This window comes from Poecilia reticulata, chromosome 22 (assembly GCF_904066995.2).
Source record: "Poecilia reticulata chromosome 22, P_reticulata-male-v2, whole genome shotgun sequence".
Lineage (NCBI taxonomy): Eukaryota > Metazoa > Chordata > Actinopteri > Cyprinodontiformes > Poeciliidae > Poecilia > Poecilia reticulata.
Genome location: NC_088851.1, coordinates 22,778,852 through 22,794,806, shown reverse-complemented (window position 1 = coordinate 22,794,806; position 15,955 = coordinate 22,778,852). Strand labels below are relative to the sequence as shown.

The 15,955-nt window shown below is 38.4% G+C and overlaps 1 protein-coding gene across 1 annotated transcript; it reads right to left on the bottom strand.

The window, feature by feature from the left end:
- Positions 1–820: 820 nt before the first annotated feature.
- mis18bp1 (MIS18 binding protein 1) lies at positions 821–15,935 on the bottom strand. Its single transcript, XM_008400024.3, has 16 exons — positions 14,697–15,935; positions 13,550–13,687; positions 12,572–12,852; positions 10,860–10,933; positions 9,888–10,009; positions 9,697–9,787; positions 7,717–7,826; positions 7,492–7,640; positions 6,490–6,547; positions 5,725–6,412; positions 4,757–4,926; positions 3,893–4,026; positions 2,411–2,553; positions 2,234–2,321; positions 2,102–2,156; positions 821–1,201 (listed from the first exon to the last, which is right to left on the bottom strand). Exons 1-16 carry the CDS (start codon positions 15,460–15,462, stop codon positions 1,104–1,106), a joined length of 3,165 nt encoding a protein of 1,054 aa, XP_008398246.1. The 5' UTR covers positions 15,463–15,935; the 3' UTR covers positions 821–1,103.
- Between the last annotated feature and the right edge of the window lie 20 nt (positions 15,936–15,955).

Genomic DNA, 15,955 nt, shown 5'->3' with positions numbered 1-15,955 from the left:
TCTTTTTTCTTTTCTTTTTCTAAACACCGAAATATTTTTATTACATTATTTTTTCCTATCGTTTACATTCCCGATGAAAGATAACACAAAACGATGTTTTCTTTTTACATTTGAAAGTTATGAAATAAAATATCAATTAATTATATTTTTAAACAATTTTTTTTTTATGAATTATCATTTGCTATTTTTTCGGTTGGTATCCATGTGATTATTTTTTCTTTTTGCAAAATTTTTCATAAATAATTTTATCTTAAAGCTTAAAATGTGATAATTTTAAGCTTTATTTTAAGATACATTTTCTAAACATAAATATTTATAACAGATATGTTTATCTGTGGCTCTAGATGAGTTTTATGGGGTTTCTTTTAGTTGAATTAGGCTATTAAGGTTACAGATCCCTGACCTAACTCAGTGAATTTAAGTTAGATCAGCCAGTCTTTATGTATACAGCATTTCTGTTACACAATGAAGGCAAGAAAAAGTGTTTAATGTCAGATAAAAATATGATAAATTTGCTCAAAGATTTTAAAACTGGATTTCAAGCCTTATTTGAAATAGGGGCTATATTTTAGAAACCGATAGTCAACTTAGATTAATTTCAGATTAAATGCAAGTAAAAATCATCAACCAAGATCTTTATACTGACAGATGCAACTTCACAAAAATACCTAAACAAGAATATTTGTATCATCTGATCATTTGAGGTTTTTTTTACAAATAAATATTTAGTTTATTTCAAAGATTTTGGTCCAAAATACACAATTTAACATATCAGATGTATTTTGCCTTCAAGTTTATTTAATTACAAATCAACAAAAACTGAAAGAATAGAAAAATGTTTATTCAAAAAGATAATTACAACTGGTTCTTTGAAGGATTTTAAAGAAATAATATATTTACAGCAGTAAACAAGAAGGCCAGAGCATCACTTTTCAGATCATAACCAGCAACAGAAGTGTCTTTAAATGTCCAACTCGCTGCATTTGCTAAGAAAATTCTCAGAAGGTTAAACGTTACTCCTTCACTGTGATTTTATGAGTTTCCTGAAAAGAATTTCAACTAAAAATCCTGAGATATTTGTACATTTATTCCATGAGTCCAGATCAGTTGTCTGAGAAGTAAAAGTCTTCCTCCTCATCGCTTTCGGAAATTTCGCCGTTGTCTTCGGGGAACATCTCGAACACAAAAAACGTGTCCTTTCCTGGACAGAGACATCACAGATTTAAGGCAAATAAACTGGAGTTTGTTTCATGTAAAATAAAATAAAGCCAGATGTTTGAGGTTTAAATAAAATGAACCGATTATAAATAATTTCCAAACCTTTTACCACCTTTAATGTGACGTTTAGAGACGTCTAATATGTACCACATAAAGTTAAATCAGACAAAACTTTTCTTGCTTCAGGTCAGTTAGAATTACTAAAATAATTTCTATTTGCTAAATGCCAGAAGAATGAGAGAAAGAAATTTATTTATTGACGTCATATAAGTGCACATCCATTTCCTCAGTATTTTGTGGCCTTGCCTTTAAGCCATATGACTTGGGTTAAAATGTTTCTGAACTGAAATCAGGAAAACATCTCAAATGTGCCATTTACATATATATCTACGTGGACTGAAACGATTAATCTGACTAATCAATTATTTAAGTAATTGTCAACTAATTTAGTCATTGATTAATTGTTAAATGGAAAATACAGACTCAAAAACAGTCAGTTGCTAAACAAACAACATATTTAGAGCAATGATTAAGCCAAAGCCATTTAAAATATAGAAACTTTTTGTTTTTAAGATAAAAATATTTTGCCTGTAAATATGTTTTAGCCAAAACTCCTCATGTGGCGTAGTTTCAGCCTCACCTGGTTCAAAATCACTACAGAAATGCAATGTTGTTGCATTTTAGGCAATATAATGTTCATTTTTTTAGTTACAAAATAAATTATTAGAATAATCGATATCTAAATTAATTGTTAGTTTATTGCTGCTTTGCTTTAAGCATATGAGGCAGTAAAGGTGAAAAATATATGGAAATTACTTATAATGGCATAATTAATTTTTTTTTAAATAATGAGTTTCTACAGGTTTAAGCGAGGTACGCCTACCTGTGTTAGCGCATCTTTGTACAGTTCGCTTAGCGGAAGGTGTGGGCGAGAACCTCTGAAAGATAAAAATAGGAGGTAAATGTGTGATTTAATATCCTGTAAATCTTTGAAAGAAAACCTAGGAGTCAGTACCGTTTTAGAAGACGAGGTTTTGCGGACATTAAACTGATTCTTCTTCATCCTCTTCTGTAGCTGGAAGACGTACTTGTCGTCATTTTTCCTTTAGAAGTGAAAAAATAAAACGTGAGACGCTCGTTTGTGTGTACTTTCCATGTGTTTCATGTTAGAAAGCAGATGCAGAGGCCTTACGTGTTTGGAGAGCCGAGCATGCCAGGAGTTATGTGCAAACACTGAGGCGTCTTCGCCTCAGGGAAACACGACGACATCGGCGTCTGAGGCTCCAGGTCCGACATCGCAAAATCGTGATCTTCACTCGAACACAAGGAGGGGATCTGAGCATCGACACAGAGAAAGGAGGACAAGCCCGCTCATAATGCTTCATGAAGGGTTTCTGCAGGTTGCGGCAACTCTAATTTAAGACTGTTATGAATGAAGTTTAAGACCTTTATCACCACAGCAATGTAAAAAAGAAAATTGCATACTTTATATATATATATATATGGAAGAATGGAAAACTATAGAGGAAGAAATGGTACCGTTTCCATTCTCTTTTGGTTCCATGCTCTACTGCCTTTCCTAAATCTCCTTCTTCTCAGCTGAATTTTAATTTTACTTCAAAATATATAATTCAACAAAATTATACATGTTCATTTCACTAGGAATGCTATCGAAAAGAGATTAACTTTACCAAAAAGTAAGGTACAGAAAATAGTTGTGTTGCTCCTTGGTATGCAATTGTGGAATTTAATGCAAACTGACGTTATATAGTAATAGTAAAATAAAATGTGAAGGACAGATAAAACATTTTAGGAAACTCCAAACAATTTAAGTGCCTGGTTGTGATCTGATACATTACACTTGAGTTAATTATGGGTTTAACCTAAAATTGCATTCTGCCATGTTGTCCTCCATGTCTTTTTTATTTTTATTTAATTTCTATAAACTGATTTAGTGATTTAATAATAGCTGTAGATCCTGAATAAACTAAACAGTAACAACTTGTTGAAGTAAACATTCTTCAATAGGTACATTCTACTAAATAAAAAATAAGCATTTTTGGCACAGAATACGCGTAGCTTCGTCTGGGTTAGCAACAGAAATGAGGCAGTGGCAAAGAAAAACGTCTTCAAGCTCGCTAATTGGCTAGCTAGCAAGGTTATATTAACAGCTAGTTAGCGTTCACAGAACACAATAATCTCGTTCTTTTACCCTACATGTTAACAAGTGTAAAATATTGTAAATTTCAGGAGGTATGATTGTGCTTATGCTGATTTTGTTTTGTATTCTCTGAAATTGTCACTGTCATTGTTGTTAATAAAGTTCCTTTTTCTTTTTTTTTTTAAGAACGTAATGAAGACGTTAGTGTGCGGCTTAAACTGTTGCCTGACGGAAAATCGCGTAAAGAAAAGAAGTACATAAACTTTACTAGATTAATTATTAGTTCCGCCACGGCAAAATTTAAGAACTTTAATTAATGTATTTAAATGTAGGACATTTAAACGGCTTAATTTTAGAGACACGAATTTAACATTTCTGCGATGGACCGGCGAACTAGAGTATACCGCGGCTCTCCCCCGTTACGATAGGCACCCGCACCCCTCCCGACCATAAGATAATGGATGGAAGGAAATAAAATCGCTCGAATCAGCCGATTAAGCGATGAAAACGCACCTCCATGCGTTTGTTCTGCATGTATGCCGAGCTGAAAGCATCGTCCACGTCGTCCCTGGGCAGATTCTCCAGGAACTGCCGCACCTGCTTAATCCTCTTAAGAGTCCCGACTCGGGCAGATATCACAGGAATCTCTGGAAGAGGACACAAGATTCACAGCCCGCTGAAACACCACAGAAATACCTCAGAAATTCAGACACCTTTATTACACTCAAAAACCTAAATTTTCCCGACTCTTGACTTTCAGTGACCCTTACAAACAAATATAGCATCCAGGCAGCCATGTGCTGCAGCTAACGATTATAGTCGATTATTCTGATAATTAATCTGACAATTTGCAGATTTTTTTATGTCACCACTTATGGCCTTTTAATACAAATATTAGAAATTCATTAATAATTATATAAAAAACATCTTATTGCCTAAAATGCATCAACGTAACATTCTTTTAGGGAATTCCAACTGGGTGAAGCTACAACTGCGCCACTTGATTAGTTCTGGGTGGAACATATTTACAGACTGGTGTTTTTTATCTTAAGTACAACATGTATTTACATATTTTGTACAGTTTTGGCTTAATTACTGCTCTGAATATGTTTATTTTTCTTCAGCAAATTTGTTTTTTTGACACTTTACTCCAGCTAACAATCAATCAATTACTAAATTAGCTGAGAATTATTTAAATAATTGATTAATTGTGATTAATCCAATTAATTATTGGTATATATGTATAAAAACATGACCCCCATGCAGTCCTTAATCATTGTAATATTGTACAGAGTTATATATTGTGCAGATCTAGTTATTCCAGATTGTTAGTCAGATTCATAGCGGTCCTTCCTACTGCAAGGCATCCATATTTACCTGCAGGTTTTTCCGCCACCTTTTTGCAGTTCTTGGTGCTTTTCTTGGGACTCTGGGTGTTTCCCTGGGAGGTGTGCTGCTTGTAGCACTCTTCAGCTGAACGTGTCCCCACCATCCTCGCTACCTTCGCCCAGTAACCCACTACGTGTCTGGGATAGCAGCTCACTGCCCTGGAAAAAAACACAAGCATCGATTATCACACAGACCTACAAGCAGAAACTGAACGCAGTAGCCACTGTGAACAAATCTTAAGAGATCACTGCTAATTATTTAGCTTCTTTGATTAACTGATTTATTTTTTAAAACTCTTAAAAAGGCCATTTGCTGAAAAAACTTTATATTCTGAGTAGTAATTAAGCCAAAACTGACAAAAAAATATCTATAAACTTTATATTTAAGATGAAATTTTTTTTTTTTGTAAATATGTTCGACTCAGAAATCCTCAAGTGACAGTTTTAGCTTCACCTGGTTCGATTCCTGTTAAAACATTCTCATATTAATCACCTTTTGAATCCAATTACTGAATAAATTCTTCAGTGTATTAATGTTAGGTCAAACAGAAAGGGCTGAACTTTTCACATGTTGATGATGGAAATATTTTTTTTAGTTGCAGATTTATTAAATGATGAAGCAAACTCTAAAGGAATGCTATATTATTGAATTTTAGGCAGTAATATGTCTTTTTTATTCAAAAAATGAATTTATTTATTTACTTTCATCTTTTAATTAATTTCTGATAAGCGGTTATTAAAATATCCTCAGAATGTTCCTTTTTTTGGTCCTATTGATTTATTGTCAAAATAATCAATAGCATAATTGATAACTAAAATAAATGTTAGTTGCAGCTGTATTTCAGAGACCAATATCTGGTGAAATAACAGTTGAATTTCAGATGAAACTGCAGTGATTTCCTTTTCCCCTCAGAGCTTCATCTCATTCTTTGCATGTTTTGGGAATATTCTACGTACTCTTGCAGTTTCAGGATCTCGTCCTCCGTCCACTCGTCTCCGTCTTTCTCGTGCGGAACAACGGCGCTGCCTTTGTTTTGTTGCCGTTTCCTGCAGGGCTTTGTCGCTGTCGCTGGTGGCGACGCCTTCCTACACCTGCTCTCTTTCTTCTTCTCCTGCACCTCGTTCCTTTTTCCCGCTGCTCTGCTTTTCTTTTTCTCCTTCGGAGCTTCTGGGGATTGGCTGGATGAAACCTCATCATCCGGCTCTGATTTGCCAGAACTCGTCAAAGCTTTCGCAGCGCGCCCCGCATTTGCTCGTCTCCTTCTGGTGCTCGGCAACTCGTAATCACACGTCAGTCGGTTTGATGCCTTATTGCGAACTGGAAGAGACTCATGAGGATCTGTGACGGTTTCTGATGTTCTCGTTGGCGGCCTGATGGCGTTCTGTGTCTGTTTCTTTGATGACCTCTCAGGTCCACGTCGTTTCTGTGGACTGGCGTCCGAACAGGGCCTTTTCTCTGCACCTGGACGCTGCCGGTTGCGCCTCGTTCTGCCAGAAACGGCTTTTGGATAGCTAATCATCTCATTAGATGAATCAGTGGTCTGGTCCCGGTTAGTCTCAGCTCTGTGCAGCTTCCTGTCCGCCTTTAACCGTCTCGCTGGTACAGAGAAGCCCTCGTCTTGACTCGATTTGTGTCGCTTCAAACCTGGAAGCAAAGGAGACATTTGTGATGAGTCTTTGCCCAATTCAGCGCCAAATGTTTTCCTCCGCTGACCGATGTACCGTCACTGCAGGGGAAGAGGACTTGCACCGGCTTCTTGGGCTTGCTCGTTGAAATATCCTGCGAGAACAAGAACATTAACAACTTAGAAACTGGACAGGAATGCAACTAGCAATTATTTTAGTTTTTGATTAATCAGATTTTTTTTAAAGTCATATAGTAGAGCTTTAACAGCTCCTATCAAGAATCCCTAATATCTGAATTATTATGTAAGGAAATTATGGCCAACTCTTCTTTCCAAAATTGCTTTAATTCAGACATATTAGTTTAAATTTTTTAGGGGTGCAACTAAAAATTAGTAATATATTATTCTGGCAATTAATTCAGTAAAAAATTGGCACATTCTAAAGATTTTTTGTTTAACCTCTTAAGCCATTTTTATACCTCAGAAATGCATTGAAAGATGAAAATAAACACAAAAAAAGTATCTTAAAAAAGTAAATTAACATTTTATTGTTTAAAATTCATTAATTTACCTTTCCTTTATCCGCTTGATGCATCTGCAGCTTGTGGAAAGTTCGGCCCTTTCTGCTCAACTTAACTTCAGTAGGGCTGATCTGTCAATTAGTTTTTGGATTAACTGATTAATAATTGATCAAATGGTGCCAAATATAATCGTTTTTAACAGAATTTGAATTGGGTGAAGCTAAAACTGCCACTTGACGAGTTTTGGGTAGAACATAATTTTTATTTTATTAGTCTAAATGCAAAATGTAAATTTTTTTTGTAGCATTTTGGCTTAATTACTGCTCTGAGTGTTATTTTTTTTAAGCAAATTGCCTTTTTCAGTTTGTATTCTCCTGGTAAAGATTAATCAGTTATTAAATTAGTTGATGATTATTTCAATAATTGAATAATCTGATAAATCATTTAGTCCCTGGATATCAGCATTGGTTCTCCGTATATTTTAACCCTTTATCAGACCTTCAGGTTGTAGAAATGACGAAAAACAGACTGAAAGATTGATTGATTATCAGTGATTGGTCATTGTGATGTGTGCTTACAGGGCTGGTTGCCTCGTAGCCCTCGTGGATGGTAACGTTCATCTGAGCGTCCAGGGTTACTCTCCCTCCCTTCCAGTACTCCAGAGGAGGCTTGATGACCCGGCCACTTCGAGACACGTTGAGGGAGGAGGCAGAAGGAAGCGACTCGGCTGGAATTAGAAAATAAAAACTCAGAAACAGATCTATGTTGACGCCCAGCAGCCCATCTGTTCATCTTGTTCTTACGTGTTTTGACAGATTTTATTTTCTGCTGCCTCACAGGCTGATGCCTGAAAGGGAGCTGGGATTCATTCTTAACCAAAATGGCGGCATCCTTGCTCTTCTTCTCTGCCTGGCTGCAGAAACAAGATAATATTTACTCATAAAAATAAGGAAATTGATCATATGAAAATGCTGCATGGGTATAGATGTTAGGAGATGTTTTTCCTCTAAAACGTGATCGACGGGTCAGGGCTGAGCGATATGGCTCAAAAATAAAATCAGATTTTTTCATACCAGATCCAAATTTAATCCATTTTGTTTTTGCTCACTTTCTTTTCTAAAAGATAATTAACAGTAAATATTTCCAAAAAGTGGCTTTTGTTTCAACCATCCCTTCTGCGAGTTGTATGAAGTATCAGGACCAGGATAAAAGAATTGTGGTTTAAATACAAGAATAAAGTTATAATATCAGCAGAAAAAATAAATAAATTACAAGAATTATCTCTATAACCGAAACCAAATTATAACTTCAGAAGATTGTAGCCTATTTTGTTGTACAGTGGTCTTGAATTCAAAGTTAAAATAAATAGAAGCAGTAAAACAGCTTGTCAAACAAGATGGCTGCCCAGACATGCTGACATCACTCTACGGAAACCCATTGGTGGGATAAAAATCCAGATGTTTCAAAAATTAAATCTTCAAAAACCCAGAATTTTGCCACCTAACTGCTTAAAAATGGAAAAACTGGAAATGTCACGCCACCAGTTTGGCGGCATATCATATATCTAAATCAGTGGTTCTTAACCTGGGTTCGCTCGAACCCCAGGGGTTCGGTGAGTCGGACTCAGGGGTTCGGTGGAGCCTCTGCCGCGGAGGTAAAGACACACTCGCGTAAAGTTGTGATGATGCCCCGCTTTGCTATCACTTGCTGCAGAGGATCACGTTCTTCCTTAATCAAGCATGTTTTTACAGATGGTGACTTAGATCTTCCTGGGACAGTCCTGAGCTGTAAAACCTGTCTATGTGTTAATTTAGTTTCTGTGTCTCCCCTCTGTCTGTCTGAATCCACATCCTATTGTAAAGATAGGATGTGGGCTTCTCCCCCTCTATCCTTTTCACACCTTTCTCTCCTCAGCTAATAAGAGACAAACAAACTGAAGGTTTTCAGAACACACGGTGAGCGGCTTGGAGGAGCAGTTCACTGTGTCTTCTCCTTCTGCAGAAGTTTGGTTGAAAACTCGTATACATTGTCTGGGGTTCTCTTTTTTTCATGTAGGTTACAGAAAATACCTAGCTGCGGAGGAGCCCTGATTGAAGGAGCTCCACTCTCAGCATGGATTTTAACTTGTGTCTTTATTTACTTCAGCAAAGCTCACAGTTTTTACCAAATTCTGTAGCTTTCGGTGAACTTCTAAATCTGCTCCTTAGTCTCATCTTTTCGGGGTTGCTGCTGCCTCTAGTGGCGTGGGGTGGTAACACAGCTAATATAATTGCTAAATCAGAATACCGTAAAGTCTTTATTATTTATTATTAGTTTTTCCTTCTCTTAAGAATGTAGAGCTAATTAAATGATCTAAACAAAACCTTAAAGTGGTTCCAGTTTCTCTCGATGGCCAACCTGTTGAAACTGTGGCAGATTTTAAATACCTTGGGTCGTTCCTGGACAGTCAGCTCAACTTTGCTGAAAACACTGACTATATTTTGAAGAACTGTTCTCAGAGACTCTACCTTTTAAGAAGAATTGATGATCTTGCAGTGACCCAACTAGACTGTAGTTGGGTCACCCCCTATGTCTTGAATTTGGGGGGGGGGGAAATAATATTTTATTTATCACTACAGAGGGGTTCAGTGAATACGCATATGAAACTGGTGGGTTCTGTACCTAAAAAAAGGTTAAGAACCACTGATCTAAACCAAAAAAATGAATCAATAACTTTAAATATCGATTGATATGAAACTTTTATGTTGCGATACATTTTTTAGCCATATTGTCAAGCCTCTTACTCTTTCGACTCCGACAGAAACGTCTCATAAATCGCCTTCCAGTTTGAAGGGAAGCCATTCACAAACTTCTTCAAGAACTTCTTTGGAAAATCTGAGGGAACAAAGAGACAGAATCAAGAGAAACACAAGCTCACTTTCTTTTCTAGAAAAAACAATTGAAGCGGCCATTACGATTTGGTGTTCATTCCTACCAGAGGCGAGTTTGATGTTCATCTGTCCCATCAGGATGTACACCCTGCCGGAGACGGTCTTCAGCACCGATCTGGAGATCCGCTCGGTGATGACGTTGCTGTTCCACTGAATGTTCTCCTCTCTGGGAGGAAAAGAGAAACAAAATGTTAGAGTTCACTGTAAAATCTCACCGCTAAGGTACGAAACAAGGCTGGGCGATAAAACAACTTTATCAATTTATCACATTTTGGGTTTTGAAGGTTAAACTTTGAGAAAATACCAATTTTTTTCCCCCACCAATGCACTCATTGGGTTTCCATAGTTCAGCGTAATGTCAGCACGCACAGGGCGGCCATCTTGTTTTACAGCTTCTATTTATTTAGACTTTGAATTGAGGTCAACGCTACAACAAAATACAAGGGAAATACGATTTTATTTTTTTTATTCTGAGATTAAAATCACATAATTTTAACAGAATAAAGTCAATTTTATGAATACTTCAACACAAAAAATAGCAAAAGATTAAAATGAGGAATGCTGAGGATCTTGTGGGTTTTACAAGTTTAACAGATAAGAAAATACTAAATCTTTTAACATATCAGCATCAAAATATCCCCAGTAGCAGGATCTTAAAGTGATGGTGCAAATGAACGCATCTATTATGACAAATAAAAACACAAACTGAGCTGCTCACTCTGTCCAAGCTTTTTAATGATAAAATTGCATCTTTATTTTGCCAATATTATGAAGTTATTCTCATAATTAAACAAAAATCCTCACAGCCTGGCCTTAACATGCCATTGTACACCTCACCTAAGGGTTGAGTGAAATAAAATCTACTTTTTCAAAAATATTTTGTCATTTGTAACTTCTTATTTTGCATAAAAAGCAAAATATATATATATACTAAAATCAGACCAGGCATGAAAAAAATAGGAGATTTTATTTTTAAGCCGTATCGCCCAGCCCCATTGTGAGCAACGGACACTTACACGTGAATCCCGTCCACAAACAAACCCTGACGATTCCTTCTCAGGAACCACTTCCTGAGGTGAATCACACTCTCCTGTAAAGAAAAATAAAAAACACATCTGATGATGACAGGAGCTACGTGATGAATCGAATCGCAAAGAACTGATTTGATCAAATATTTGGAAGAATAGAGCATTGAACGTGTGTATCGGCAGTAACTGTGATGCTGTGTTGTCATGTTTTCCTTAAACCCAAATGATGACAAAATTTTGTAGTATGAATAAAAATTGAATAAATCTGGTTCTGGTCGTGGAAAACTGGACCAGCTCTACACCCTCAGCAGGGTCCTGGAGGGTGCATGGGAGTTTGCCCAACCAGTCTACATGCGTTTTGTGGACTTGGAGAAGGCGTTCGACCGTGTCCCTCGGGAGGTCCTGTGGGGGGTTCTCCGGGAGTATGGGGAACCAGGCCATTTGATACGGGCTGTCGGGTCCCTGTATGACCGGTGTCAGAGTCTGGTCCGCCTTGCCGGCAGTAAGTCGGGCTCGTTTCCGGTGAGAGTTGGACTCCGCCAAGGCTGCCCTTTGTCACAGATTCTGTTCATTACTTTTATGGACAGAATTTCTAGGCGCAGCCGAGGTGTTGAGGGGATCCGTTTTGGCGGCCTTAGGATCGCATCTCTGCTTTTTGTGGATGATGTGGTCCTGTTGGCTTCATCGGAACGTGATCTGCAGCTCACTGGAGCGGTTCGCAGCCGAGTGTGAAGCGGCCGGGATGAGGCTCAGTGCCTCCAAGTCCGAGGCCATGGTCTTGAGCCGGAAAAGGGTAGAGTGCCTTCTCCGGGTCAGGGGGGTCGTCCTGCCTCAAATGGAGGAGTTTAAGTATCTGGGGATCTTGTTCACAAATGAGGGAAGAAGGGAGCGGGAGATCGACAGGCGGATTGGGGCAGCGTCTGCCGTGAAGCGGGCGCTGTACCGGTCCGTCGTGGTGAAGAGAGAGCTGAGCCAAAAAGCGAAGCTCTCGATTTACCGGTCGATCTACGTTCCCACCCTCATCTATGGTCATGAGCTTTGGGTCATGACCGAAAGAACGAGATCACGGATACAAGCGGCCGAAATGGGTTTCCTCCGCAGGGTGGCTGGGCTCTCCCTTAGAGAGAGAAGCTCGGTCATCCGGGAGGGACTCAGAGTAGAGCCGCTGCTCCTCCACGTCGAGAGGAGCCAGTGGAGGCTCGGGTATCTGGTCAGGATGCCTCCTGGACGCCTCCCTGGTGAGGTGTTCATGTCCCACCGGGAGGAGGCCTTGGGGAAGACCCAGGACACGCTGGAGGGATTATGTCTCTCGGCTGGCCTGGGAACGCCTTGGGATTCCTGGAGGAGCTAGAAGAAGTGGCTGGGGGGAGGGAAGTCTGGGCCTCCCTTCTGAAGCTGCTGCCCCCGCGACCCGACCCCGGATAAGCGGAAGAAAATGGATGGAATTCATATTTTACTTTTTTCCCCCCCTTTATTTTCTTTGTTTTACTGGTTTATCTTCTTTTTATTCCCTTGATGTTGTCAAATTACTTTGTCTAGCTTCTTCAAAGACTTGTTGTAGACGCTGATGGCAAGAAGGAGCTCCTGTAGCAGTCTGTATTACAGCGTTTTTACAGAAACCTCTGACGGAAGACTCTGTTTTTCTATGACCTCCTCTCCTTCAGTTATTGAACATTAGTTTGTCTTCTGCTTCTACTTACGAATGGGAATTTCTTCTGCTTGGGCCAAACGTTGCGCCTGAACACCGCCTCGTCTTTCTTCGGTATGGAGATCTGTGGCGTGTTGAGCACCAGCGGGTCCTCCAGTAAAACGGTAGGGGATGGCGAAGCAGGGATCGGAGTGTCCTGCGAGGTTTCTGACCGACTCTCTGGTGTCTCCGCTCGGTTCTGGTTCTCAGCAGTATTCACTGAGGGAACGTCCTGCATGTGCTCCATGCGATGAGTTGATGAGACGTCAGAGTCGCTAAACTCCTGCAGGTTTCCTAACAGAAGAAAATGTCATAAGAAAAAAAAATTTTATTTCTTCAATAACTCAATTTAAAAAGTGAATTTTACATATTGTATGGATTCACTCCACACAGATTGCTGCATTATTAAGCGCATTATGGTTTATGCAGAAAACAAGAATGTTAAATAAAACCAGAGCAGAAACAAATAATCGGATTAATCGTGATCAGTCGATTATCGAAATGACTGTTAACTAATTTTGGAATAGATTAATCATTAACTGGAGCATACAGACTTAAAGATAAATAAACACACTGAGAGCAGCAATTAAGCACAAACTGTACAAAAACTATAAATACTGTGTAAATATGTTTTACCAAAAAACTCCTCAAGTGGTATAGTTTCAGCTTCACCTGGTTCAGATTTACAAACGAAATGCTATATTATTGCATTTTAGGCAATAAAATGTTTCTTATTTAAAAAAAAAAGGAATTGAATAACTTATTCACATATTTTAATGTATTACTATTATTGGATAAAATAGACTGAAGTGGTTAACGAAAAATCTGTAAAATACGCCAATTTTCTATCCGATTAACCTTCAGAATAAACAATTTCAAAAATAATTGTTAGTTGCTCCTATAAATAATTTTTAGATTAAATTATTGATATAAATTAAGTTTCATTGATACTCTGTGGTACGTTATGCTGCGGCTCAGGACTCGTACGTACTCTGGTTCCCTGCAAAGAGCTCCCTTCTGCTGCAGGTTTCAATCTGCTGATGTTCCCGTTTACTCTCCCTTTCCTTCATCAGAGCAAATAACTTGGCGGGAGACATTGTGGGGCCTGTGTCCAGAATAACAGCCGGACCTGTTCAGAACAAAGAAAAACAGCATTATTTGTTTTCATCCAAGTCATAATAACAAGCAGAAAATATGGTATTAATAATAATACCATACTAATTGACTTAATACCAGTAATAAGTCAATTAGTTAAATGACAAATTAAAATAATCTTTTGCGCTTTTCTCTCTTTCTACCAAAGTCTGGATGATAAACGTCTTCACTCTGGCCTGAACTTGGCCTCTTTTGTTTACAGGGACTTCATAACTAATTTTCTTTGTTGTTTTTTACATTTATTTTTGGATATTTAAGTGATATATTAGTAATAATATAACATAAGAAAGCAAGTTCACTCTGCAAAGACCAGAAAGGTGTAATTTGTAAGTAACACTTAAAACTGGAACGAGAAGATATTTTAAATAAAACTCAACATACAAAAACAATAAATAAAACTAAAATAAAAACTACACACCACCAAAACGATAAATAAAATGGATTATGAAGTCTCTGTAAACAGAACTGCTCTTCAAAAAAATATTAATAATCAGAATGGAAATTAGTGAGCTTATTTTAATTTATGATGTGATTAATAGGCCAGTCCCAATAAGCAATAAATCAATTAATCGCATAATAAATTAAAACAAGCTCAATAATTTCCTTTTGCATAATTTATCATTTTTCTCTCAAAAACTGGACTATAAAAGTCTTCAGTGTGGTGCTTCGATCTCAACTAACTTCTTTTGTTGAAAGACCATTTTGTTTACAGAGACTTCATAATTAATTATATTTGTTGTTTTGTTTATATATTTTGGATATTTAAAATGCCTTACAGTTCCAGTGCTAAATGTTCGTTAGAATCTAAAGTTTATTGCTCTTTGAGAATGTGTTCTTGCATTTTTATGCCTTTATTGTTAAGTTATAGTTACAGTTTAGCAGTAGTGCCAAGACAACAACATTATAATTTATTGCAATAACTTCTGGGACAATTTATCGTCCAGCAAAATGTGTTATAGTGACAGGTGTGGGGAATAACTCACGTTTGAGTCCATTGGATCCTGATTCTTTTGGTTCTGGGAATCTTTTAAGATTACCCCAAACCGGTCTGCAGGGGTTGCTCTCAACGCTGTTCCCAAAGGCAGCAGGTCTTCTCCTGGCTTGAGATGGACCCGAGTCCTCGGTGGTTCTGGAGGGGTTCTGGGTGTCATTCAGATCCAATTTCCTCTTCCTCAGCCTGTTCTTTATGGGGGAATAGACGCAGCATGGAGATTTGGGATTGAGAGAAAGAACTTCCTTACTGAACGCACTCCTCCCGCAAATCTCTGCGGGTTGGATCCTACTGAAACCATCTGGGCTCTGATCGCTGAAGACCCCAGACTGGAGTTGGGACACAGATGTGGACTCCATTAGGATTCTGTTTCTCCGTGTGAACCCACGAAATCTGTCTTTAAGTGGGGATACTTGGTGCAGTGGGACGCGGCTAATCGGATAGTCGACGGTTTCCTCCGGGCTGGAGATCGGCGACAGAGTTACCGCCTGCGCTGGAGTTTGACAGAAAGCAAACCTGTTGTTCTCCTTCATCTTTTCGGGCCAGCAGAACCCAGCCGGGTCCCGGTTAAATCCCGGTTCATCGGCCCTGCTGACACCCGCTGCTTTGACTCCATGTCCATATTGCTCTCCAACCTTCCGCATCAGCTCCTTGTCACACTCCGCCTCTTTCTGAACTTTAGATTTCAGCTTCGCAAAAATCTTCGCGGGAGACTGAAAACAGGGATCTTTGCGTTGCAACAAATGACACGACGCCATAATCCTGTGGGATTAATCTAACAGATTATTGAACAAAATCAGATATATTAGTTTACAGTTAGCCCGCTATCCGCAATTTTCAAAAAATATTAGCCCCACCCCCTTTGACAAAGTTCCGGTGACGCTTGTAATGCTGCGTTCTAGTTCTACTCGGAACTGGGAAATTCTGATTTTTCGGGATGGAAAAATCAATTGTAGCGCCATCTGGGAAACTGGGGGCGATTCGTGCAACGAGTTACGACTTATAAGACCGATTTCGCACTTTAGTAGCATCAACCGTAGTAAGACGTGCTGGAAACCTGTCTATTTTACAAGGCATACATGTAAAAGTCCGTCTAAAATCAATGTTACAGGTAGCGCCTCCAACTCTAAACTCAACAAACTAAAATTGGTGTTTACCCATGGAAAGTAACGCTTAAGAATACGTTTGTGAGAGCTACTGCAAACAATGTGTAGCAAATTTAAAATTCCGACTTCTTCACGAATTCCGACG